Source organism: Cetorhinus maximus, chromosome 11 (genome assembly GCF_964194155.1).
Source record: "Cetorhinus maximus chromosome 11, sCetMax3.hap1.1, whole genome shotgun sequence".
Taxonomy (NCBI): Eukaryota; Metazoa; Chordata; class Chondrichthyes; order Lamniformes; family Cetorhinidae; genus Cetorhinus; species Cetorhinus maximus.
The window spans coordinates 114,377,340-114,402,374 of NC_135889.1; the positions used below are offsets into that span (position 1 = coordinate 114,377,340).

General features: G+C 43.0%; 1 protein-coding gene across 1 annotated transcript in view; it reads left to right on the forward strand.

Moving 5' to 3' along the window:
- Window positions 1-25,035, forward strand: part of LOC144686837 (contactin-associated protein-like 5) — a 1,126,003-nt gene that overhangs the window by 1,030,826 nt on the left and 70,142 nt on the right. The window contains exon 20 of the mRNA XM_078552607.1: window positions 23,021-23,154. Within this exon, the coding sequence (XP_078408733.1) occupies window positions 23,021-23,154 (134 nt within the window). The remainder of the gene's footprint in view (window positions 1-23,020; window positions 23,155-25,035) is intronic.

Consider the following 25,035-nt stretch of genomic DNA (forward strand, 5'->3'; position numbering starts at 1 on the left):
TGTAAAAATAAACAAACATCCATTTGGCTACATCAAAGACATATAATCCTTTCAAAAGCTCTTAAAGGTATCAATCAAAATGTGAACACAGCTCCTGCTGAGATAAGTGGTTCTGAACCTTTTCTAACTCAGCCAAGTGTTCATAATAGGTCCATCAATAATAGCAAACTTTGGGAAACCTAAACAATGGAGTTTATTGAAATTGCAAAAATAGTTGGCTAATGGGTTTTCCAAGCTCCACTAGATGGCCTGTCAATTAAGGTACTCTTGCAGTGGGTATCTGTTTTTGTTACTCTAAGTGAAAGCTGCAGACTTTTATTTAATTTTAATGGGCTGGGAATTTAAATCACTTCAGATCAGGACAATTGAACAGATCTTAAATCCACATTTCACCTCCTACTTAAAATTGTGCTTAGCAAACTGCATTAAGGCCCTTGGAACAACGAAATGAGGTCTGTTTGAACTAATTTCAAATGGCCCTGCTGAATTCAAGTTTCCCACCCTGTCCCCTTGACCCTGCCAATAAAAATGGGATCTGCCTGAAATGGGGACAGGATGACCACATCCAGTTTTCACCCACCACACTTATAGGTCTGTTGAGTCATCCCAACTCAGCGAACACTGGGCCTCAATGTCTGAGGGGTGAAGTCCATATATTTGCAGAATGTCGTTGAAGTAAGATAGGGTGAGGTCTAAAGTTGTGGCTAAATAGTTTAAGTGCACTAAGATGACGTCAGAAATTTGAGTGCATGGTAATGGTGAGAGATTTGAGTGGGCTGATATTCAGCCGAGCTGTAAAGGTCAGGGAAGGATCCAATGGCAGAGTTTAAAATGTTGAGAAAGTGAAAGATTAATATTCCTTGAATTGATATTGAGGAGCTTGTTTTTTTATTCATTCATGGGATGTGGGCTACACTGGCTGGGCCAACATTTACTGCTCATCCCTAATTGCCCTTGAGAAGGTAGTGGTGAGCTGCCTTCTTGAAGCATTCCAGTCCATATGGTACAGGTACACCCACAGTGCTGTTGGCAAGGGAGTTCCAGGATTTTGACCCAGCGGCAGTGAAGGAACAGTGATATACTTCCAAGTCAGGATGGTGAGTGACTTGGAGGGGAACTTCCAGGTTGTGGTGTTCCCATCTATCAGCTGCCCTTGTTCTTCTAGATGGTAGTGGTCGTGGGTTTGGAAGGTGCTGTCAAAGGAGCCTTGGTGAATTCCTGCAGTGCATCTTGTGGATGGGACACACTGCTGCTACTGTGCGTCAGTGGTGGAGGGAGTGAATGTTTGTGGATGTGATGCCAATCAAGTGGGCTGCTTTGTCCTGGATAGTATCGACCTTCTTGAGTGTTGCAGGAGCTGCACTCGTCCAGGCAAATGGGGAGTATTCCATCACACTCCTGTCTTGCCCCTTGTAGATGGTGGACAGGCTTTTGGGAGTCAGGAGGTGGGTTACTCGTCGCACGATTCCTAGCCTCTGACCTGCTCTTGCAGCCACTGTATTTATATGGCTAGTCCAGTTCAGTTTCTGGTCAATGATAACTCCCAGGATGTTGATAGTGGGGCATTCAATGATGGTAATGCCGTTGAACATCAAGGGGCGATGGTTGGATTCTCTCTTGTTGGAGATGGTCATTACCTGGCACTTGTGTGGCGCAAATTTTACTTTCTTGAGTCGGCTCAAGCCTGGATACTGTCCAGGTCTTGCTGCATTTGGACATGAACTGCTTCAGTATCTGAGGAGTTGCGAATGGTGCTGAACATTGTGCAATCACCAGCGAACATCCCCACTTCTGACCTTATGATGGAAGGAAGGTCATTGATGAAGCAGCTGAAGATGGTTGGGCCGAGGACTCTAACCTGAGGAACTCCTGCAGTGATATCCTGGAGCTGAGATGACTGACCTCCAACAACCTCAACCATCTTCCTTTGTGCTAGATATGACTCCAACCAGCGGAGAGTTTTCCGCCTGATTCACATTGACTCCAGCTTTGCTAAGGCGCCTTGATGCCACACTCTGTCAAATGCTGCCTGATGTCAAGGGCAGTCACTTGCACCTCACCTCAGGAGTTCAGCTCTTTTGTCCATGTTTGAACCAATGAGGTACAATGAGGCTGTAATGAGGTCAGGAGCTGAGTGGCCTGGCTGAACTCAAACTGGGCATCAGTGAGCAGGTTATTGCTAAGCAAGTGCCGCTTGATATCACTGTTGATGACCCCTTCCATTACTTTAATGATGATTGAGAGTAGACTGATGGGGCGGTAATTGGCCGGGTTGGATTTGTCCTTTTTGTGTACAGGACATACCTGGGCAATTTTCCACATTGCCGCGTAGATGTCAGTGTTGCAGCTGTACTGGAACAGCTTGACTAGCTGTTCTTGGGCACAAGTCTTCAGTACTATTGCTGGAATATTGTCAGGGCCCATAGCCTTTGCAGTATCCAGTGTCTTCAGCCATTTCTTGATATCACATGGAGTGAATTGACTTGGCTGAAGACTGACATCTGTGATGCTGGGGACCTCCGGGGGAGGCCAAGATCATGGACTTCCATGAGTGGATCATCCACTCGGCACTTCTGGCTGAAGATTGTAGCAAATGCTTCAGCCTTATCTTTTGCGTTGACTGATTTCTTCTCCGCCAATGCTGCCAGACTTGCTGAGTTTTTCCAGGCAATTCTGTTTTTGTTTTGTTTTTTATCTTATGCACTGATGTGCTGGGTTCCTCCATCATTGAGGATGGGGATATTTGTGGAGCCTCCTCCTTCAGTGAATTTTTTAATTGTCCACCGCCATTCCGAACTGGATGTGGCAGGACTGCAGAGCTTAGATCTAATCCGTTGGTTGTGGGATCGCTTAGCTCTGTCTATCACTTGCTGCTTATGTTGTTTGGCATGCAAGTAGTCCTGTGTTATAGCTTCACCAGATTGACACCTCATTTTTATGTATGCCTGGTGTTGCTCCTGGCATGCCCTCCTGCACTCTTCATTGAACCAGGGTTGATCCCTTGGCTTCATGGTAATGGTAGAGTGGGGGATATGCCAGGCCATGAGGTTACAGATTGTGTTTGAGTACAATTCTGCTGCTGCTGATGGCCCACAGCACCTCATGGCTGCCCAGTCCTGAGTTGCTATATCTATTCGAAATCTATCCCATTTAGCACGGTGGTAGTGCCACACAACACGATGGAGCGTATCCTCAATGTGAAGGCGGGACTTGGTCTCCACGATGACTGTGGTGGTCGCTCCTACCGACACTGTCATGGACAGATGCATCTGCAGCAGGCAGATTGGTGAGGATTAGGGCAAGTGTTTTTTTCCCTCTTGTTGGTTCCCTCACTACCTGCTGCAGACCCAGTGCAGCAGCTATGTCATTTAGGAAATGGCCAGTTCAATCAGTGGTGGTGCAACCCAGCCACACTTGGTGATTTTCCCCACCCAGAGTACATTCTGCGCCCTCGCCACCCTCAGTGCTTCCTCCAAGTAGTGTTCAACATGGAGGGGCACTGATTCATCAGCTGAGGGAGGGCGGTATGAGGTAACCTGCAGGAAGTCCCCTTGCCCATGCTTGACCTGATGCCATGAGAATTCACGAGGTCCGGAGTCGATGTTGAGGACTCCCAGGGCTACACCCTCCTGACTGTATACCACTGCTGGGCCTGTTCTGCTGGTGGGACAGGACATACCCAGGGATAGTGATGGTGATGGTGGTGGCTGGGACATTATCTGTAAGGTATGATTCCATGAGGATGACTATGTCAGACACTAGCCAAAATTGGGAGAGCTGTCTCTGTCCCCCCTGATGTTAGTAAAGCAGACTTTGCAGGGTCAACAGGGCTGCGATTGCCATTGTGGTTTCCGGTGCCTAGGTCGATGCCTGGTGGTCCATCCGGTTTCATTCCTTTTTTATTACTTTGTAGCGGTTTGTTACGAATGAGTGGTTTGCTAGGCCATTTCAAGAGTTAATCACATTGCTGTGGGTTTGGCCTCACGTGTAGGCCAGACCGGGTAAGGACTAGCAAATTTCCTTCCCTGAAGGACATTATTGCACCAGATGGGCCAATCGACAATGGTTTCATGGTCATCATTAGACTTTTAAAAATTGAATTCAAATTCTACCATGGCTTCAAATCCCATAGCAGGATTCGAACCCAGGTTCCCCAGAGCATTACTCTGGGTCACTAATCCAGCAACAACAACACTACGCCATCACCTCCCCTGCATAGCTGCAGAAAGGAGAGATTAGGAGAAGACTTCACACAAAGGTTTATTAAAATCTGAGATGCATTACCAAGTGAATTTTTTGAAGCTGAATCAATCATATCATTTAGATAAGGATTAGATAAATACTTGAAGAAAAATATTGAAGGGTACATACAGGATTAAGGTAGATAAATTTGATCTGAAGTTAGTACCAGCACAGACACCGGCAAACTCCTATTTCTAGGATTCTGTAATTCATCAGATTTTCGCTAAAACGACATCAGTTTTGTTTCTAGAATAGAGATGGGTGGGTACAGTGAGCAGACTAACATTAATCAAATACCCTTTTATATTGTTCCTAAAATGATATGTTCTTAAGCCTAATCAATTATACCTGACCCTTAAGCGGTATCTCAACATAAACCAGAATCTTGAGCTAATCAATAAATCCTAGCAGAAAATATAAAGTCACTTGCCCCATTTTACAGGAATGTAGCAACAAGAGTAGGCCATTCAGCACCCCCCAGGCCTGCTCCGCCATTCAATTTGTTCATGGCAGTTCTGTATTTTAGCTCCATTTAGCCACCTTAACCTTACATCCCTTGATAATCTTAGCAACCAATCTCAATCTCAGAATCTGCAGCTTTTTCGGAGGGGTGGGGGGAAGCGTGTTCCAGATTTTGTCTGGATGTTGTGTGAAGATGTGCTAATTTCCCTCTTAAAGGGTCAAAGTCAAATATTAAGATTCTGTCCCCTTGTTCTAGGGCCCCTGCTCAGAAAAAATAATTTCTCGGTCCCTACCCTATCAAATCCTTTTAACAATTTAAGCACCTCAGTCACATCGCCCATCAATCTTTTAAAGTCGAGAGAATTCAAGTCAAGCTTATACAACTTGTAAGCTCACCCACTGATCCGCAACAGACTCAGTAACACTTTTGTTAACACTAGACAACAAACAACACATACTTTAAAACAATGGTAAGATTCACAGAATAAGAGCAGAATATTTTATCCATATAGTCCTCACTGACATTTTTGCCTTATCCGAACTAGCCTTTATATTCAAACTCTCCTACATGCTCCATCAATATCCCTGTATAATGGGTTGGTCAAAATTATTCACAATACCCCAACTGTGACCTGGTAGCAGTTAAAAGATCTCTTTTTAAAACTTTTCCCTTCCGTGTTTTTCAATGCAAAATTAAAAATTCCATTTACCTTTTTTATGGTATTATTATCTGCCTGTGCTACCATCATTAATGACCCATGCAGTTGCACACAGTGGATCCTCTCCTCCATGTAAAGTCTATCAATTTATTGCATGGTTCCTTTTTTATTTCAAAAATTTATTGCCACCTCTTTTTTTTTCTAACCTGAATACAATGACTTTGTATCTGCCATCCTGCTAGCCGACCAATGTGCTCCCGCAGTCTTTCACAGTTTGACATATCTCCACTTTGGTGGCATCAGCAAATTGTTCCCACATTCAAATCATTTTGAGTGTACAGTAAATAAGGGAGCTGCCAACACAGTCCTGTGTACAACAGTGCTATCCTGACAGACAAACTTCCTTTTACTCCTACCCTTTGATTTCTACCTTTATCTACCTCTCAGTAAGGTAATGCTTCCTTTAGTTCAATTTGTGATTGTCTTTGCCATAAGTCCCTGATTTGGTACCTTTGAAAATCCATATAAACTACTTCCGGTGCATTTCTTTATCTATTTCCTTTGTTGTCTCTTCTGAAAAATAATCTGTAAGGTTAGTCAAACAGTTCAAGGAGATGACTCCTTCCCACCACCCTTCTAGGGCAACCAGGGATTGGCAATAAACGTAACCTAACCAACTAACCAACATCAACTGGATCCCATGACCAAGTTTAAAAAGAAAATCATCCTTTTAGGTGGCCTGTCACCCCAGTGCAGTAATGAGGAAATGCTGCAGTTATCTCAGGTATCCCAGCTAATATTTATCCCACAATCAACATGGCTAAAACAGATTATCTGGTCATCATCACATTGCTATTAGTGGGAGTTTGCTGTGTGCAAATTGGCTGCCTATTTCCTATAATTACAGCAGTAACTGTACATCATAAGTATTTCATTGCTGAAAAGCGCTTTGGGACGTCCTATGGCATAAAAGATGGTATATAAATGCAAGTCTTTCTTTTGTTTTTAGCATTCTTTGTTGATTGGCCATGATTAAACCATGTTTCTCCAATTTTTTCTCCAATTTCATTCCACTATTGATTCTAGTATTTTTACCATCAAGAGTAAGACTATAATGTCCTGGATTATTCCTTCTTCACTTACCTCCCTCCAGGCCTCTGGTGCAGCTCTCCTCTCCACTGAACTTCCAAAATATAGTTCGCCGTGACTATTTCTTCCCAAATTTCCCAAGGGAATCTCGTAAATAAGGCATAAGGTCACACAGATTTATCTATCTTAAGGTTCAGTAACCTCTTATGTGCTTTCACATCTTGCTCTCCAAGTGTTACCTTGATTACTAGTATGCTTTAATGTATTTTTTCTGTTACATTATAATCCTCCTTTTACCAAATCGTATGTTTCATGTGAAGCTTTAACACCAGCATAGGCCTCACTAGAATACTATGCAATGCATACAGATCTCCGTTCCTTCTCATCCCCTTGCCATATTAATTTTTACCTTCTCTCAACGATCTAGTTGCCCAACCTACAAGGAAATTTGTCTCAGTTCTGTTCACATTTTAGTTGTCCAGACAGTCAATATTAGCTGATTCCTATAGAGCTGGTCTTATTGAATATTAGATATTTGCCATCCCATTTTTCACCCATTTTCTCCCTTTTCATCTCCCCAAACCATACATAATCTCCAGATTATGGTACTGCCAACCTGAAACCACTAGTATGTAGTAGCTGGGGGCACTGAGAGATTGAACCTCTCCCGCACCACCCTGTGACACTGCATGCTATTGTCAATCACAAGATCACATCACAGGATTGAAAGTCTTTCAGCCAATCCAGCCAGGATGGAAACCTTGCTGTCTCCCCACTGTAAGTACAGCTGACTGTTTCTTACATAGGGCTGGGGTCAAGAATCTCAAGTGTCTTACCGTTTGAACTGTTGATCATCTACTGCAGAAATAGACACTTCATTGTCCTCTTCCTGCATTCATCCATCAGATGACATAATTGCCACCCCCAATAATCAGGAATGTTAAAATGTCATTCCCTGGGTGAAATGTCACATGTTATGTCATGTAATCCGAAGGAACTTTCTTCTCAAATATTACATACAAATTATACAATTATTCTGAATTTTGAACAATTATGCACTGCAAAGGTAACATGGCAACCGTGGCAAAAGTTAGAGAACAGAAAGAAAAATAATTCTGGAACAAAATAATCATTGGTCAGTTATGTTATATTTCAGTTGGTTATTTGCCAATGATTTCCCCTTCTAAACCAGCCTGAGACACAATGGTCAACACTTCCTATTTCTGAAGATGGCCTTGTTCTCATGCTATTAAGTGCGAGTTGATGAGAAACTGCATTTTGCATTGAAATGGCTCTGCACTGATAGCTAATCATTGTGCTCCAAATGGAATGAATCGTGTCATAGCTGCCATCACAATGGATATGTACAAGTAATGTAACAGCTATGAGAGTTAAAAGGGGGAGGAAGGTCTAAGAAGAACCTGGTGTTCAAGTTTATAGGCCATTGTCTACTGAAGAAAATATCTTCATTCATGTTTTTTTTTTAAATGTCTTAAAAGTGCAAAAAAGAAAGACTTACATTTTTATAGCACCTATCATGAGCTGAGGACATCTTAAAGCACTCTCCAACCTTTTTGAAATGTACACTTCAATGTAGGAAACATGGCAAGTTGCAAACAGCAAGCTTCAAAAACCAACATGTCAATGACCAAATAACCTGCTTTCTTTTAAGTGAATTTGATGGATAAATATTGGTCAGGACACTTATGCAAGTAGGGACATGGTATGTTTTGCCTCCTGACCAACCCATTGGGCTCACTGTACCAAAGTTCATTGTCATTGATGGAGAACAACCTAGAGCTGACTGACCTAGGAAAATGAACTTATAGAATCATAGATTCATGAAGTGATTACAGCACAGAAGGAGGCCATTCAGTCTGTTATACCCAAGCTGTCTCTTTGCAACAGTATCTCAGCTAGTTTCACTACCCCCCCCACTCTTACCCCGTAATCCTGAAAATATTTCCTCTTCAGCTTGTTAAGAAACCTATACTAACCTTCGGAATTCCTGACCTGTGATTCCCAATGAACCTTGGGCCTTCTGCACATGCGCCAGCTGGGAAATGGCCGCACAAACGCAGTTCAGTTATTTTACGCTCTTCAGGCCAGGGACAGACCCTACGTGTCTGTGCGGACGGAAGAAAGAAGAGCGGCATGAAAGGGTAGGTCAGATGACCCGATATGGAGCGCCATTGTGGAGTGAGTATCCCAGGGAGCAGGACATAGGAGGGGGACAGGGAGAGATCACAAAATGAAGTCCCAGTCAAGGCATGGGCCAGAAATAGGTCCCGTTAAGTTATTAGGAATGAGCAGAGAGACAAGCTCCGAATTAAAGAAAGAGCAGCGGGGAGCAGATTTAATGTGAAGGAGGCACAAGAGCAGCCCTGAAGACCTGAGAAGGCAGCCAAAGGTTGATGACTTTGTGCTGCGGACCATCAGGGCAATGGTACCCCTTTGGAGCAGTGGTGTTCTGCTTGGCATAACCACAGACCTGACATTGTGCTTGGAAGTTGAAGCTTGAGTCTACTCGGAGATCCGGGGGAAAGGAATCTCAGAAGGCGAGATTGAAACCCTGCGAGGTGACCCATTGGTGAAGCTGTCGGAGTGGGAGTGACTTTTGAAGAGAATTCCATGGCGAGATCTTCAAATGTGGTGATTGGAAACCCTCGTGAGAAAGACAGCTTTTCAGTGAGATTGATTGGCTCGCAATGTGACAAACGTCTGGGTGGGTTGTTGAGAAATCCATGGAATCTGTTTTGGTTGCATTTGTAACCTATTGTGCAATGTGTCCGACCACAGTTCGCTTGTTAGTTCACATGTACCTCGTGCTTAGCCTGAATGTTAGAGTATAAGATAGATATTGTTAATTGTTTTATCTTTCTGAACTTGCACAGCAAAGTTTATTTCTGGTTTGTTTAAAACCCGTGGAATTTTGTGGCTTTATTCACTAAGTAAGCATCTTGAATCTCAAACTTTGTCTACTTTAAGCAAAACATTATTGGTCCCTAACTGGATCTGCCCCCAGGACCTGGGGTCTGGCCAAGGATCATAACAAGCTGCTTATCCAATTCCCTTTTAAAGCCCCGTTTGTATCTACCTCCATCACAGCCTCCGGTAGTGCATTCCAGGTCCTAACCATTTGCTGTGTAAATAAGTTGCCTTCATGTCGCCATTGACTCTTTTGATAATCATCTTAAATTGGCATTCTTTGGTCCTTGATCCTTCCTCCAATGGGAACAGTTTCCCCCTATCTAATCTTGTGCGCTAACCCATGGTGGGGTTGGTGGGGTGGGGGGGTGGTGGAGGGGGCATTTAATCAGGCAGTAGGGTGGCTGGTGGTGACCTTTCCACCTTCTCACCTCCATCCCGATTAATCCTGTGGCTGAAAGGCCTGTGGACTGCCTTCCCGCCTGCCACTGATTGAGGCCCTTGAGTGAGAAATTAATGTTGGCGTAAAGGCCTCACCCTGCCACTGGTATTAACCCAGTGGTGGATGAGGGGCCCACTATGTGGAAAACGTGACAAGCAAATCCCTGCAGGGTTGCTTGTGGCCTCCCAGGGGTGTCCCTTGTTCAAATGCACTCATTGCCTGATCGAGGGACCCAGCATCGGGATGGAATGGCCCGCTGAGAGCCAACCCTCATGTCCTGGCTACCAAACCCTCTCACCTCCCCCGTTTTACCCCCCCACCCCCCTCCCCCGCCCCCTTCTGCCGTCTCTCACTTCTGGCCTGGAAATCCAGCAATGATCCTCGGGTGGGTGTTGTACCAGCAGCAGTCACCGCCTCCCCCTCAGATTGACTGACAGCTCTTGGCGGGCCAGACTTCCACCCACAAGGGTCCTTGATCCTGGGGAAAGCCCTTCGCTGGCCTGTCAAATGCCTGATTGGAATAAAATACAACTGGTATTCCTGAAAAGAGGCGATGCGGAGCCCTCACAGGCTCTGCAGCCGGGACCCCTATTCCCTCTGCAAGATTTCTGCCCCCTTTCTGATATACAATCCTGGCCATCAATTTTTTTCACGCTGCAGATAATAAGAGCAAGTGATTTTCAGTATCAGAAATTTAAGGCATGATGAAAGGTTTTATTTCACTGAGAACAATGAGGCTTTACGTTAATCTAATTGCAGTCTTTAATGTGAATGCAAGAATGGACAAACTTGATCCAGACAGTTGTCCACAATATGGTAGTGTTCAAGAAAGAAAATGAAAGTGAGGTGCACTGAGCAAAACACTTCTGATATATGTTACCTGGAAAGACATTGATGTAAACAGAACAAAAATATTCAACTAGTCAAATAAACGTCATCTTGTGATTAATGGTATTTTCCATTCAGAAAAAAATGACATTTTAATCATACGCTGTACAATATTTACTGATCTTCGAGATAAAGCTTTAATAAGTTTATGATTCTTGGACACCTCAAAATGTATACGTGACGAATACAATTCTCTTACTCCACAGTTCTTGACCTTTATTCAATCATCCTTGTGAACTGAAAAGCAGTTCTCGTGAGGGGAGCATGTAAGAAGGCAAGGCTGACAGAAGTCTTAGGATTTGGTGGGGATTTGTTTCTCTGCTTGAAGAGGAGTGTGCCTTTCTTGGCAGCAAAAATGCCATAGATAGAATCCAAAAACTTTCTCTTTATTAGGGAAGGACATGGTTGGAATTGGACCCTGGTTCAAATAGGAATGTAGCTGTGAGGTGATTTAAAGTTCCACGCACTTTGCTTCATTAAGTACTGTACGTACCTCCAGCAATGTAAGTGCTGACGTGCATGAGATTTTGAGGAAAAATCCTGTGTACAAACTGCCTCGCATTCCCTAATGAGATTGACCTGCGCAGTTTTCAATTCCCTCAGATCTTATGGATGATTTGAGGCAGCAAAAGAAGCCATGCACTTCTGAGTCCCCAGCTACAGTTGTACACAATATATAGATATCAATAGAAAGATCAGAGTGTCCTGCTCATTTTCCAGGAAATATATTGGTTCCGTATAAATTTTTTTAGTTGCTTTGCCACTGCGATAGTGAAAACCCTGCATTCTGTGCACTTGAACAATTCAGTTTATATTTAGTAACTGCAGGCTTTAGCAAGCAATCCTGAGAGCAGATCAGTAATATATCTATTTTTCCCAGATTGTTATCTTTTGGCTTCAGTTAATTTTTTTTTCTATTTTGCATGCTGATGAACAATACGCTTCTCTGTGGATATAGTTATGCTGTCCTTCATTAATGCCTTAAAACGTCCTTGGAGATTTTGAGGCTTCATTAGGAGAAATGGTATTTCTTTTGATGCTGCTCACTTGTTTGTTTTCTTCTATTTTTTCCCTCTCCTCTCTCGGCCATTCTTCATGAGTGAATCTAGATGCAAGTTCAGCAAACTATGACCATAGAGGACATTATAACTGAGTCAATTGCAGTTCTCATCCGATATCCACACAGACGTATGTTTGAGCAGGGATTATTGGGTATCCCAGGAGTGCTGAAATAAATTGTAGCGTCTCGATCCACTCCACTGGATGAGAAAAGCTAATGTTGCACTGACTGGAGAACAAAGCTAAAATCTCCACATCCTTGCCTGTTTCCCAGTGCATTAAAATTAAAATCTTCCTTGAGCATATAATCTAGTTCAGTGCAGAGGGAGGGCAGCATTGTCGGAGGTGCTGTCTTTTGGCTGAGACATTAAACCAAGGCTACGTCGGTCCTTTCAGTTAGACATTAAAAATCCCACAACACTTTTCGACTGTGGGGGTTCTCTCAGCCATCCCTTAGTCGGCATATGAAACAGATTGGTGGGTAATTTATTGGTGAGATGAAGTAAGGTGGGAGGATGTTCGTGTGGACCATAAATAAAAATAGACCTGTTGGGCCAAATGGCCTGTTTCAGTACTGTAAATCTGTGCAGTTCTATTTGCTGTTTACGGGGGCTTTTTACATGCAGACCTGGCTGCCACTATTCCTGTATTACAACAGGGGCTACTTCAAAAGTGCTTAATTGGTGGTTAAGCACTTTGGGATGTTCTGAGGTTGTGAAAGATGCTATAGAAATGCAATTTCTTCCTTCCCACCTTCCTTCCCTCCCACCTTCCTTCCCTTCCTTCCTCCCCTTCTTCCCTCCATTTCCTCCCTTCCTTCCTCATTGTCTGTAAACCTATGCAAGGGCCTCATCTCACCCTATTTCCACCTTCTCCTTGAGCCTTGAATTACCTCCCACATCCCTTGTGCTCTATTCTCCCAACTTTTTAACATTGGCAACAATCCTTAAAGAGACTTTATCTAAACTCGGGAATTCCCTCCCTAAATCTTTCTACTTAACTCCACCTTTAAAATCTTCCTCAAAAAGCATCTTTGCAGCCAAACATTTAGTCACCATGGGCTGGATTTAATGTTCCCTACCCACCTGTTGGAGAACCAGTGGGAAACCCACATCACATGGGTGGGGAACGCCAGCCAATCTAAGTGCCTGTCAGGCACTTAACTGGTCAGCGTCGGGCCTTCCCCAGGATTTAGGACCCCAGCCTTAGAAATCTCACCTGCCGAGAGCTGCTCAGCCAATCAGAGGCTGGCAGCTCTCTATTGCTGGCAGTGCCACTGGAAGCAACCACTGCTTCTGGTAATACAGTGAGGCCTTCACCACAAATCATCGTAGGGTGCTGGAGATGGGGGAGTGGGGTGGGTTGTGGGGCTGCCAGAGAGAGTTGGGAGAGGGGTTGAATGCAAGGGCTGTCAGAGGGCACATCCCTTTCCTAATGCCAGATCTCCTGATCGGGCACAAAATACCTTTGACAGAGAGGCCCAACAGGGTTTGCTGGGTGGCCTTCAGGGGTAATGGGAAACCCATGTGAGTTCAGAAGAATCCCTGAGCCACCACTATATTCCAGTGGGCTCAGAGATAATGACCCTTAAATGACTCACTAATGAGCCGAATTAACCAGCGGTTGGGTTCCTCTGTCAGTCTATTCCCACTGTTGACTTAATGGGGATCAGTTTGCCGCTAGCCAGATTGGGATGTGCGGCCTCCCCAGCAATTTTGCGGGCTTGCCTGCCACCTAGACCACTCTGGCCAGCTCCATTAAATCCTGGTCCCTAGCTCATTATCTCTGCCTTCATTTTTATTAATCCTTCCTGAAATGTACCATGTGATGATGTATAGATGCAAGGTATCGTAAGGCCCAGTCTCTCAGTGCATTCATCAACTGAACCATCAAAGGTCTTTGCATTTACTTTCAGAAATAAATTCCTTCTTAATGTGGCCACTAACTGCATTAAATCACCTGATGTTCTATACAGAAATGTTCCCCTTTTAAAAATTCTAATCTCACCATGGCCTTGTCTTTTCTTACCTCTGCAACTTACCAGCTCTACCCAATCCTTAAACTTGCCATTCCTCTGAGTCCAACTTCTCTTGTATCCGCCCACCATCAGTGGTCATGTCTTAAGCTGCCCTTGATTTAGGAATTCCCTGTCTAAATCCATCTGCCTCTCCACCAGCATAACCACCTTTCTTGCCAAGCTCTTGAGAACCCTACCTAATCTCTCCTTCTTTGACTCAACCTCCACTTTTAACCTTGCACCTTTGTGAAGCCCCTTGGAATGCATTGCTGCGGTTAGAGCAACGCAAGTTGTTGTTATAAACATACCTTAACATTGCCCAAGAAACAAAATTACTTGTAATGATAAATTGGATCCAAATAGGACAAGGAACAGAGAATTGACAGATGCTAAACCAGCTGAGCACATAAAGATATTAGGATATTTTCTTCTTCAGGCCTGTAACAGGACATGATAGTCACATCTAGAATCAAAAAATTCCTCATGATATGGTTGTCCTCTCCTCCATAATAGCCCTTGCTAGAGATTTTCCAGTTGAATTATCCTGTTCCCTTGATATTCCAATTCACAATTATCCTTTTCAATTTTTAATTCTTGTTGCCTGGCTGAAGACATTGTTAGTTTTATGGTGAGTACTCTAGGGGATTTCAACTACTCTGATAGCTTACTGCCTCATGTGTTTGTGTAAAAATCCCAATGCATGATGTTGTGATGCAGTCTTCATTCCATTTTACATCAGGCGGTTAACAAGCACACACAGGAATTTTACACAAAGGAGCAGTGTGCCACCAATTCGGATTTATTCCCCAAGTTGACCTCATTATGCTCTTTGCGTTTGCTCGGGTATAACAAACACTAAAAAAAATAGTTCCTTGTGGTACCTGATCTCATCTTTCAGAAACATCTCAAAGTCCAGCATGTGCCACGGGTTATTTTGTTATTATTCTTGCATAGGCAAGTGAAGCAGTCATTTTGCACAGCACAACACCGCACAGTGAGATAATTGCCAAGCTAATCTGTTCTTACGTGTTGTTTGAGAGTGCAGTGTTGGACAGGGTAGCAATGGAAATTCCTGCTCTTCGTGGGATACTGCCATGGAATATTAAAATTTTCTGGATAAATTGCAACATTCCATTTCAAAATTAATTGGAAATTCCCGATCTCTATGTGAAGATGCGTCTTGAGTTTAGACATCCAAATGAAATAATTTTTCCAACTGTGTAGAGGTTGCACTGTGATTGGCTTGTACAATGTTCATTGACATTCAATACATCAGGATCTTTAGGGACACTTTTTTTTCTAGGATGTATGGGAGGAAGCCAGCAGACTTGTCTAGGCTTTGGAATCATTGGGCTTTGGGAACCGGATGTCAATTGAGGGTCCCGAGCCCACACTTGCCAGAAGCAGGCCCACCAGCCCAGTCTTCCCACAGGCTGCCTCCTAATTCGCCACTTCCGTGCTTGCCTCCCAATTAAGGACGGTGGCTCACCTTTTGATGCAGCCGACCCAATCAAAGGGCCAATAGTGCTGGAGCCTCGGCAGCCCCATCGGGAGAGGTGGGCTCTGCTGGGACAGGTTGGGGACCACGAGGCACCAGCAACATGGAGGCGCCCTCAGAGGTGTAAAGACAAATAATTATTTCAGTGGGTGGCAGCAGGCACCTTGCGCCGGTGACCCCATCTTTGGGGCATGGAGCCTCCAACTTCGATGACTTCCCCAGTCTGCTGCAGGAAGACCACCTCCATTTAATTGGTGGGGAGTCGTCCCATTGGTAGTGGCACAAAATCACTTACGTGGGACCTTAAACATTTAAATTGCCTCCCCACCTCCATGTAGGAGGTAGGAAACCCAAGCTGCCCCCAAGTGGGTTCCAAGCCACCACCACGGGGCTGGGAAAATCCAACTCATTGCTACAGGGCTTCAGCGGCCTGTGCGATGAAGACTGAGGTTGTGTTAAAGCTGATTATAACGGAGTTTCAATGTAGGCGATGGGTCCCTATGAGATTTCATGAACCAATTGTCCATGGGAAAAGCTTTTTTTTATTAACCCCCCCAAGAGTCTTTACCTTGTTGCGCTGGATGACACAGCAGAGAAATGATTGACTAATGCAGGAAAGGTGCATCGTGACTTTTGCCAGCAAAACAGCTACAGACCATTAGGGCTGGATTTTCGCAGAGTCTTCCTGATTCCATGGACCTTTAAAGATGGCAGGGGTGGTGGGACCCCGATGCAGAACTCTTGCCCCTATTTCTGACATTCATTTTTTTCTGGCAAGCAGAAGGGGCCGGGGTGTGATTCACATAGGAGGAAAACCCAAACTCAGCAGGGCAATTTGACCTTTGTGCTGATTTCAAACATTTTGGTTGTTGCAAGGCCCTTACCCACAATGTCGGAGTCACAAATTAATGGAGTGGACATAAATTCTCTTGAATGGTAGATAAGGTCTTGGTGTCATAATTTGAAGTTTTTAAATCCCCCACTCTTTAAGTATGAAAAAAGGTAGGTTGAAGCTGCCAGTGGGAGTTTCAAAAGAACCCTCTAGTAGATTGCTTTGATTGACAGGCCATCAGGTGTAGGTTAGAAAAGACATTACCATCTAGTTGTGCCATTTCAACAGAGGTTTTTGTTGACATTTCCCCAAAGGCTAGTATTACGTCATTATGAATGTTTGCATGAGTTTCAAAAGCTACAATCATCTCAGTAGGGGTTCTGAACTTACAGTTTGATTGACAGTTTAAAGAAGCCATTAAAGGATTAGTTGTTTTTGATGTGGTGTCTGAGTAGATGTTTGATTGTTTTTGTAAGCAATTAACCACTTGAGAAGATTTAAAACCTTTGAATGGGCTTCTTGAAAGGATTTTTTTTCATTATCAAGTATGCATGAGTGAGATAAAAACAGAAAATGCTGGAAAAACTCAGCAGGTCTGACAGCATCTGTGGAGAGAGAAACAGAGTTAACATTTCGAGTCTGTACGATACTTCTTCAGAGCTGGAGATTAGTGGAATAGTGGAGATTACATTGAATGTACAGCACAGATCTCTCCCCTAAAATGCTGCTGAGGCTAGGTTAATTGAAAATTTCGATACTGTGATTGATAGATTTTGTTTGGCAAGGGTATTAAGGCATACACAACCAAGGTGTGCAAATGGAGCTAAGACGCACATCAACCATGATCTAATTGAATGGCCGAACATGCTCAAGGGGCTGAATGACCTACTCCTGTTGCTATGTTCCCAAGTAGACTGCTAAGTAACTGAGTGATAAAGATGAGTTAAAATTTCAAGTGGGGCCTGGCAATCAGAACTGCATTGTAATTATTCCAACCCTTTTATGCTTGTAGGCTGAACCTTAATATCTTTCATTGAGCTTTACTTGCCTCTCCCTCTGCCCCTCCATTTATGAGGTATGATTAGCACTTTCTTTTTATAAAAAAGACTGTTTTTCTATACAAGATTGAGGATATATACACCCAAGCCAGTCTGATCAGAACCTCGTGAAAGAAGCTCAGTTATCCCTCATAAGTTCTCCGCACCCACAATTATCTTCATGAACTTTCAGCCAAGTAAGACTATGTTTGCAAAACAATTTTAGATTGATTTTGCAAAGGCCTTAGGCTTTTGGTGCAGCGAGGTAATCTTGATTCTAGTGCTTGGTAGAATTTTTTTTATTCATTCATGGGTTGAACATCATCCCCTCACCTCCCCTGTCAGCATTCTGAAGGGACCGTTCCCTCCGTGACAGCCTGGTCCACTCCTCTATCACCCCCAACACCTCATCCTCTTCCCACGGCACCTTCCCATGCAATTGCAGGAGGTGTAACACCTGTCCCTTTACCTCCTCCCTCCTCACCGTCCAAGGCCCCAAACACTCCTTCCAGGTGAAGCAGCAATTTACTTGCACATCTTTCAATTTAGTCGACTGCACTCGCTGGCTACAATGTGGTTGTCTCTATATTAGGGAGACAATACGCAGACTGGGTGACCATTTTGCAGAACACCTGCGCTCCGTCCACAAGCATGACCCCAACATCCCGGTCGCTTGCCATTTCAATTCACCATCTTGTTCTCGTGCTCTCGTTTCCTGTCCTCGGGCCTGTTGCAATGTTCCAGTGAAGTCCTGTGCAAGCTGGAGGAACAACAATATTCTGATCAGGCACTTTACAGCTTTCATGACTCAACAGTGAGTTCAACAACTTCAGACCATGAGCTCTGTCCTCCATTTTTGGCTCCCCCAAGTGCAAGTCCGTTGTCCTCTTGTTTTTACTTTCAGACAGGGCTGGCCCTTTTTTCTGCCATGAACTCATTCTGCTATTTTGCTTTTAGATTATCGCCTACCCTGGACCAAAACTTAAGCCTTTAATACTATCATTACCACTCCCTTTGACTCAAGTTCCATGACATCTTTGTCGTTCAGTCTCTCCTGCCCTCTAACCTATCCCTGACCTTCTATTTTGCTCCACCTACCCCTCACCCCCTTTTTCCACAGCACAAATCCCACCACACTTCTACCTTTCTCTACTTCTGAAGAAGAGTCATATTGGACTCGAAAGGTTAAGCCTGCTCGTTTTCCCCCAGAGGCTGCCAGACCTGCTGAGTTTTTCCAGCATTTTCCGTTTCTATTTCAGATTTCCAGCAACCACAGTATTTTGCTTTTGTTTCGATGTTTCAGTATGATGGGGCCACTCAAAGTAACTAAGGAAAGGCGAAATACTGCCAGCGCTTAAAATCTGGAATGAAAACGGAAAATGGTGGTGATTCTCAGCAGGGACACATTGTCCATTAAGAAAAGATAAGTTGCTTGACATTTCATGCTCTAAACCCTTCCGAAGAGCTGCTGTAATATCTCCTCAAACTGGAACTTGTTCACTTATTTTTTAGCTCTTTCATCTCTGCAGTGTAAACACACTTAAAATGGATGTTTTCCAATTGCCAATTATATCTTCAGCTATCCTTAATATCCTCTTGCGACTAAATGATGATATCAAGCTACCCTCTACTGACTGAATTGTATGGGGAGCTCCAAGTGTCAGAAACAGGGATTTCATTAAAAGATTATATTTTAGCAAACGATTGAAGAGAAATGAAAATTCCACGAGGAAATGTCCATCTTGTGCTCTGCAAAAAGTTATTTGCTGATAACTGCGTGCATGAATAAACATGGTGTACAGTCTCTCTGATGGCATTAATAGCTACTATCATGTTCACTTTACTTTGAGCAGGATTTATAAACATAAATTGTTACCCCAGTTATTGTCACAATATCCCATGAATTAAGGCACAGTTTGTCTGAACCTTGGAGCTGTGCTTTAAATTCTCTCCTTTACGCTTTAGTAGATTGGTTGGCATAGAACTGATTTTAAAAGGTAGCAGCCCCTAAAAGAAAGTCACACTTTGAAGACAGAGGTGATGTGTTTTTAATTAACCGGGTCGGTAGTCGGAAAAGTGATTGGAGTCATATAATAAAGAGTGAGCTGCCGTAATGGAGGTACTGTGCAGGTGTTCTGGATATAAGAGTTTAGACATACTGACTGATCGGTCTTCTGACCTTCCCCTTGAGAGACATGGTTGCTATTGTTGCATGTCCTTCTTTAATGACCCCGAATTTATGATCTGTGCAAAAGGAACACTTTTAGTGGGCTTTTGAGTGACAATCCTAGAAATCATTTCCAGTGTGGCACGCTTCACCGAGAAATGTAGCACATGTAAACAACCAACAGCATTCTCTTCAGTCAATCAAATTAAATAATCCTCACTGGGACATGAAGGTTCTAAACCAGGAAACATAAATTTAAATATATAATTCAGCATGTAGAAAATGAAATAAAGAGAGGAAAGAAAGATAGGATTAAGGGAATGTGATAAAAAGGACAGGAAAAAAAATAATTTTTAAATCTCCAAAATTAATTAAATTTGAAAGGAATGAGACTCCACACTTGTAAAATTAAATTTTCAGGACTAGAGAGATATTTTAGTATATTAAGATTTACCACCTTGTTAAACATGCACATACACCTGAATGCACCAACCATAAATTTTCTGGTATGTTTAGTGGGTAAATACCACAACGTCACACCTTTTATGTGTTTGAATATAAAACCTATCACTGAGTTACCAGTATAATACAGCTTGTGGAGGAGCAGAGGAAATTGGAGGGCAACTTTTATATTTCCATGTTTAGTTGCACATGTGTGATTCTGGAGCTTGCTGCCTGATTTACTCCAGTAAAAACTCTGAGTGGTGATAGCCTCACCCAATTCCTATTGTAAAATCTGGACTAATCTTTATTTTCTTCTGGCCTTGCTTTTTCATGTGTCAACAATATGAATGTAATTCCAGTTTTTCTTTACTTGGATTACATAACATTCTTTACATGTTCAAGGGGTCAAACTCCTTTTAAGGGTCACCTGAAAAATCGTTTGAAACCAATATGGTAATGAGCATAAATCAGCTGCCCTCGATGCACCAGCATACTCTAGAGAATAGGTCATTTTTGCCCCATTTCCTCCCCTCTGGTTTAATTTCTATCCTCAGACCTTTGTCTCATCACACCAGAATGACAAAGTGCTATGACCTCTATCAGAAACACTGGAAATTCACAATAGCTCCAACATTATTCTTATAGATTAAAGACAGACAAGTTAAGCCAGTCAACTATTATGTTGCCAAGTTAATCTATTTAACTATTTTAATGCTCTCTTGGCCAACCCCTCATCCTTCATTTTCCATGAACTTGTGCTCATTCAAAACTGCACTGCCTGTATCCTAACTCACACCTCATCCCATTCACCCATCAACACTGTGCTCACTGACTTACATCACTTCCTGATCCACCAACACCTCAAATTTACAATACTGTTTGGTTTTAATCAAATCCCTTCATGGCCGCTCTCCTGCCTTTCTCTGTATCGACTTCCAGCCTTGATTTCTCTCATTCTGGCTCGTTACACATCCAGACATCCATCACCCAATCTTTGTGTCCACACCTTCAGCCTAAGCACTCAAATTCCATGTTATTCTCCAGAGAGCAGGTTGGTGACAGCTTGAACTGAAACCAAGCTTTATTATTTAGTTACACATTCGCCTTTCAATCCAACAACCACTGCTTCAGTCTGTGTCTATTTATAGGGATTTAAGTGAATCACCAGTTATTATCCACCACCTGCATACAATTGAACACAATTAATACACAGTTAGCATTCCCTCCCTAAGTCTCTTCACCTCCTGTTTTAAGATGCTATTTCAAACCTATCTTAACAAGCTTTTGGTCACGTGTCCTTATATCACTTTTGGTTTGCTCTCGCTTACTGTCTGTTTACACTCCTCTGAAGCACCTTGGGACATTTTACTATGTTAAAAGTATGATAATAGATACAATTTGTTGCTGTTGTTCATGTATTAACTAAGATCCTATGTCGGAAGCGGGTTTTACGCTTCAGTGCGTATGCTTCTTCAGGGTGCAAGCTAAATACCTCAGCCTGTCTCTTTCTGCGGTTGCTGTTAGGACTGCTTCCAATGTCACTGTTTATGTTCCGGATTTCCAGCATTTCATGGAATCATATTGCACAGAAGGATGCCACTCAGCCTGTTGTGCTCTTTGGTAGAGCACCGAGCACTTGGTCGAGCAATTAGTCACATTCTGCGCACCTTCTCCTGAGTGCTGCTTTCTTTTTGTTCCTTTTCAAAGTATATAACCAATTGCCTTTTGAATGCTATATGAATCTTTTTTTCCACCGCCCTTCGGACAATTGGCTGAGTCAAAGAAAGCCGCTTTATCTGTACAAAACCAGTTTTCTCTGAATTGTTTTTTTTAAATTTCAGTGTGTGCAGCATACTTCCTTTTTAGCTGTTTGAGTTCCGTTTAAATTACCTTGAAATTCACGACTTTGGTTTCCCCCGTTTCAAATTCCCACGTTTTATTTTAATTTCACAGTTATTCTAATTTGGGCTTGATCTGAAAACGTGCCATCAAATGATTTCTTTGTTCCCGTATTCACCAGTCGGTCCGGGGCAGTCAGCATCTGCTGTCTTAATTTGTTCTGATTCTCCCTCTGTAAAGTTTAGGTATAATATTTCTGCTGCCTGATATTTTAAATTACATTGTGAATTTTGTCCTTTCATGCTATGTCATTTTTCATGCTGAGTTTTTCATTGACTTTATTATCCGAGGTCATAGAGTGAATCTTAAGCAGGCTTCAGGCAGTCTTCTTCATTGTCCCAGACCAAAATGGTTTTTTTTTTGGGCTGTGTCTCTGGATCACGCTTATCCTAACATTTGGCAGCTCGTTTCTGTTACTCATAACCTCTTCACCTTCGGACATGGCTGTGCTCCAGAAGTTGTTCACACACTTTTGTTTCATTCATCTTCATTCCTACTTGTCTTGTTTTTACATTTGTCTGAAAGGTTTTTTTTTGGCATTCATCCATTCTAATCTGACCCTCGTCCCGTATCTCAGTTCTTGATACTGATTTTGTGTGTCACCTCTGTCCCAGTGCCACAATCTTTTGATTAGTTTCTCCACTCTGCTTTTCTTCCCTTTTTTGCCTCAAACACTACTCTACATTTCCTTGGATACCATTTGGCCTCTAGTAACTCAACCAAAGGGCATTTCTCACAGCTGGAGACCTTTCAGCCATGTAAGCATCATAGTCAGATCTAGTCCTCACCTGAAAACCACATGCACAAACACATTCCAACGTAACACATAAACATATGCCAACACAGCATATGCCAAAATAATACTAAAACTCACACCAACATAACACACAAACACATCAAAATATCACGTGCCACACATGCAGAATGTGCAAACACACGACACATCATATACGCGCACAACACAACACATACGTACACAAACACACTACAAACGTATATAACATGCACTTGCACACAATGCACACACAACATGCCCAGACACACAAACACACACACACACTCGAGCGCAGCGACCGGAACAAGTGCTGCCTTTGCTATTCTTCCTTCTTAGTCCAGATTGGCTGATTGTGTCATCCTTGCTGGAACCCTGGCTGCTTAACCAGCATAGGCTGGGATCAGACTGGGAATCACCTGGGCCTGTACAATTTATTTCCATTCCCATTCATTTGCCAACTGAGGAATCGGGTGAGGCAGCATGGAAATGAATAAATAAGTTGATAAATTGTTAGATGACCAAGTGCCGATATAACAGCATCTGATCCACATAACAAATATGAATGATTTTCTTTTGTTTTAGGGAGCCTTCAGGTCAGGTATAGACTTGACAAGGATAAAGATCCTGACATCTTTAGTCTCAACAGTGGAAACTTAGCAGACGGACACCTCCACACTGTCAAAATCAACCGAGAAGGACCAAGTGTCCGCATTGAGGTAACACGTCATAGAATAAAATCGTCTATTTTTTGCCTGGGGAGTTTTCATTATTAGGAGCTATGGTTAGAAGCCTTTGGGGGAAAAAAACATGGCCTGCTTGCGTTCATCAGCAGTAATTTTAATTGTAGATAATAGGAGGATGTCCTTGTGAAGCATGTTATTTTAACAAGCATAAATCATTGCGGTTTTATTATTATTTTATTTATAGGCAATAAACAATGAATGCTACATGAACATTAATTTTGGTTATCTAGCAAATAGCATCAACTAAAATGCGATCAAGAAAATTAATGACAAGGTCCTGTTAGGATAGCGTGTAGCCTATTGCTGTTGTTCCTATAATTATGAAGCCCTTTAAATTAATGCACCACAGCTAAACAAGGCAACAGTAAGAGGATGCGACACAGTGGTCCTTTTTTGAATGTTATAAGTCCACTGCTGGGAAAATAATGGCAAGTTTAATGTGCTCACTGTTATGAGTGCATAATGAAATTTGTGGCGGTGAAGAGATTTGCAATGACTTATGAATTGCAACAAGGCTACTCAGCTGTTAGCCTCGGAATGCAGGAACATGCCATCAAAGTGTTAAAAAAATGCTGGATTTATAGATCCAAATTAATCTCGCTGCCTACCCAAAAATTTGGATATCATTTTTGCATTCAATGCACTCAAAAACTCTCAGTGATCATTTGACATCAAATGTTCTAATTTGGAATGAGTTTGGTCACAGATCAGTAACATGTTTGACGTCAAATGCAATCAAATAGCAAAAGACGCTCAAAGGTATCAAGTGTGCTCAAAGCTATCCAGTGTGCTCAGCAACCTGCAGTGAAAAATATAAGGAAATTAATTACTTAAATAATACCTGAATATATTCAGTTTTTTCATTTATACCAAAATATCTATCACTATACAGTACATGCTTGAGAGCACCCACCAGATCCCCATCAGTTCTTAATTAATTTTAGTTGCAGGGTCTATACTTCCCACTCACACACCCCTCCAAGCCTCAGGGGCTGAACTCCCTCCCCATTCTCCCCCACCCCCCTGGATTTTAAGGTCTAAACTCTCCCCCAATGCCCCCCCTCCCCAATCTCAGGGTGTAAACTCTCTTCCCCCACCCCCCTCCTGCAACTCCCAACTTCAGCCTCAGGGCCTAAACGCTCTTCTCCCACACCCCACATCACCCCAACCCCGCCAGTCTCAGGGTCTAAGCCCTCTCCCCCACCTCCCACAGTATCAGGTCTAAACCCACTCCCTCACTGCCACCCATCCCCCCCACCCAATCTCAGGACCTAAACTTACACCACCACCACCCACCCCCACAGTCTGAATGTCTAAAATCTTCCATCCCCCTTCTTTCTGCAGTCTCCAAGCTCTTAACCCCAGGCTTCATTAATGGGGGCATAGAGTAAAACAGCAGGGAGGTTATGATGAACTTATATAAGACACTGGTTAGACCTCAGCTGGAGTATTGTGTACAGTTCTGGGCACCACACTAGAGGAAGGATGTGAACGCATTGGAGGAGGTGCAGATGAGGTTTACGAGAATGGTTCCAGGGATGAGACACTTCAGTTATGAATAAAGATTGGGGAAGTTGGGACTGTTTTCCTTGGAGAGGAGAAGGCTAAGAAGAGACTTGATAGAAGTTTTCAAAATCATGAGAAGTCTGGACAGGCTAGATAGGGAGAAACTGTTCCTGCTCATAAATGGATCGAGAACCAGAGAAAACAGTTTTTAAAGTGTTTTGCAAAAGAAGCAAACGCGAGGTGAGAAAAAACTTTTTCACACAGCGAGTAGTTAGGGTTTGGAATGCACTGCCTGGAAGTGTGGTGGAGGCAGGTTCAATTGAGGCATTCAAAAGAGCATTGGATGAT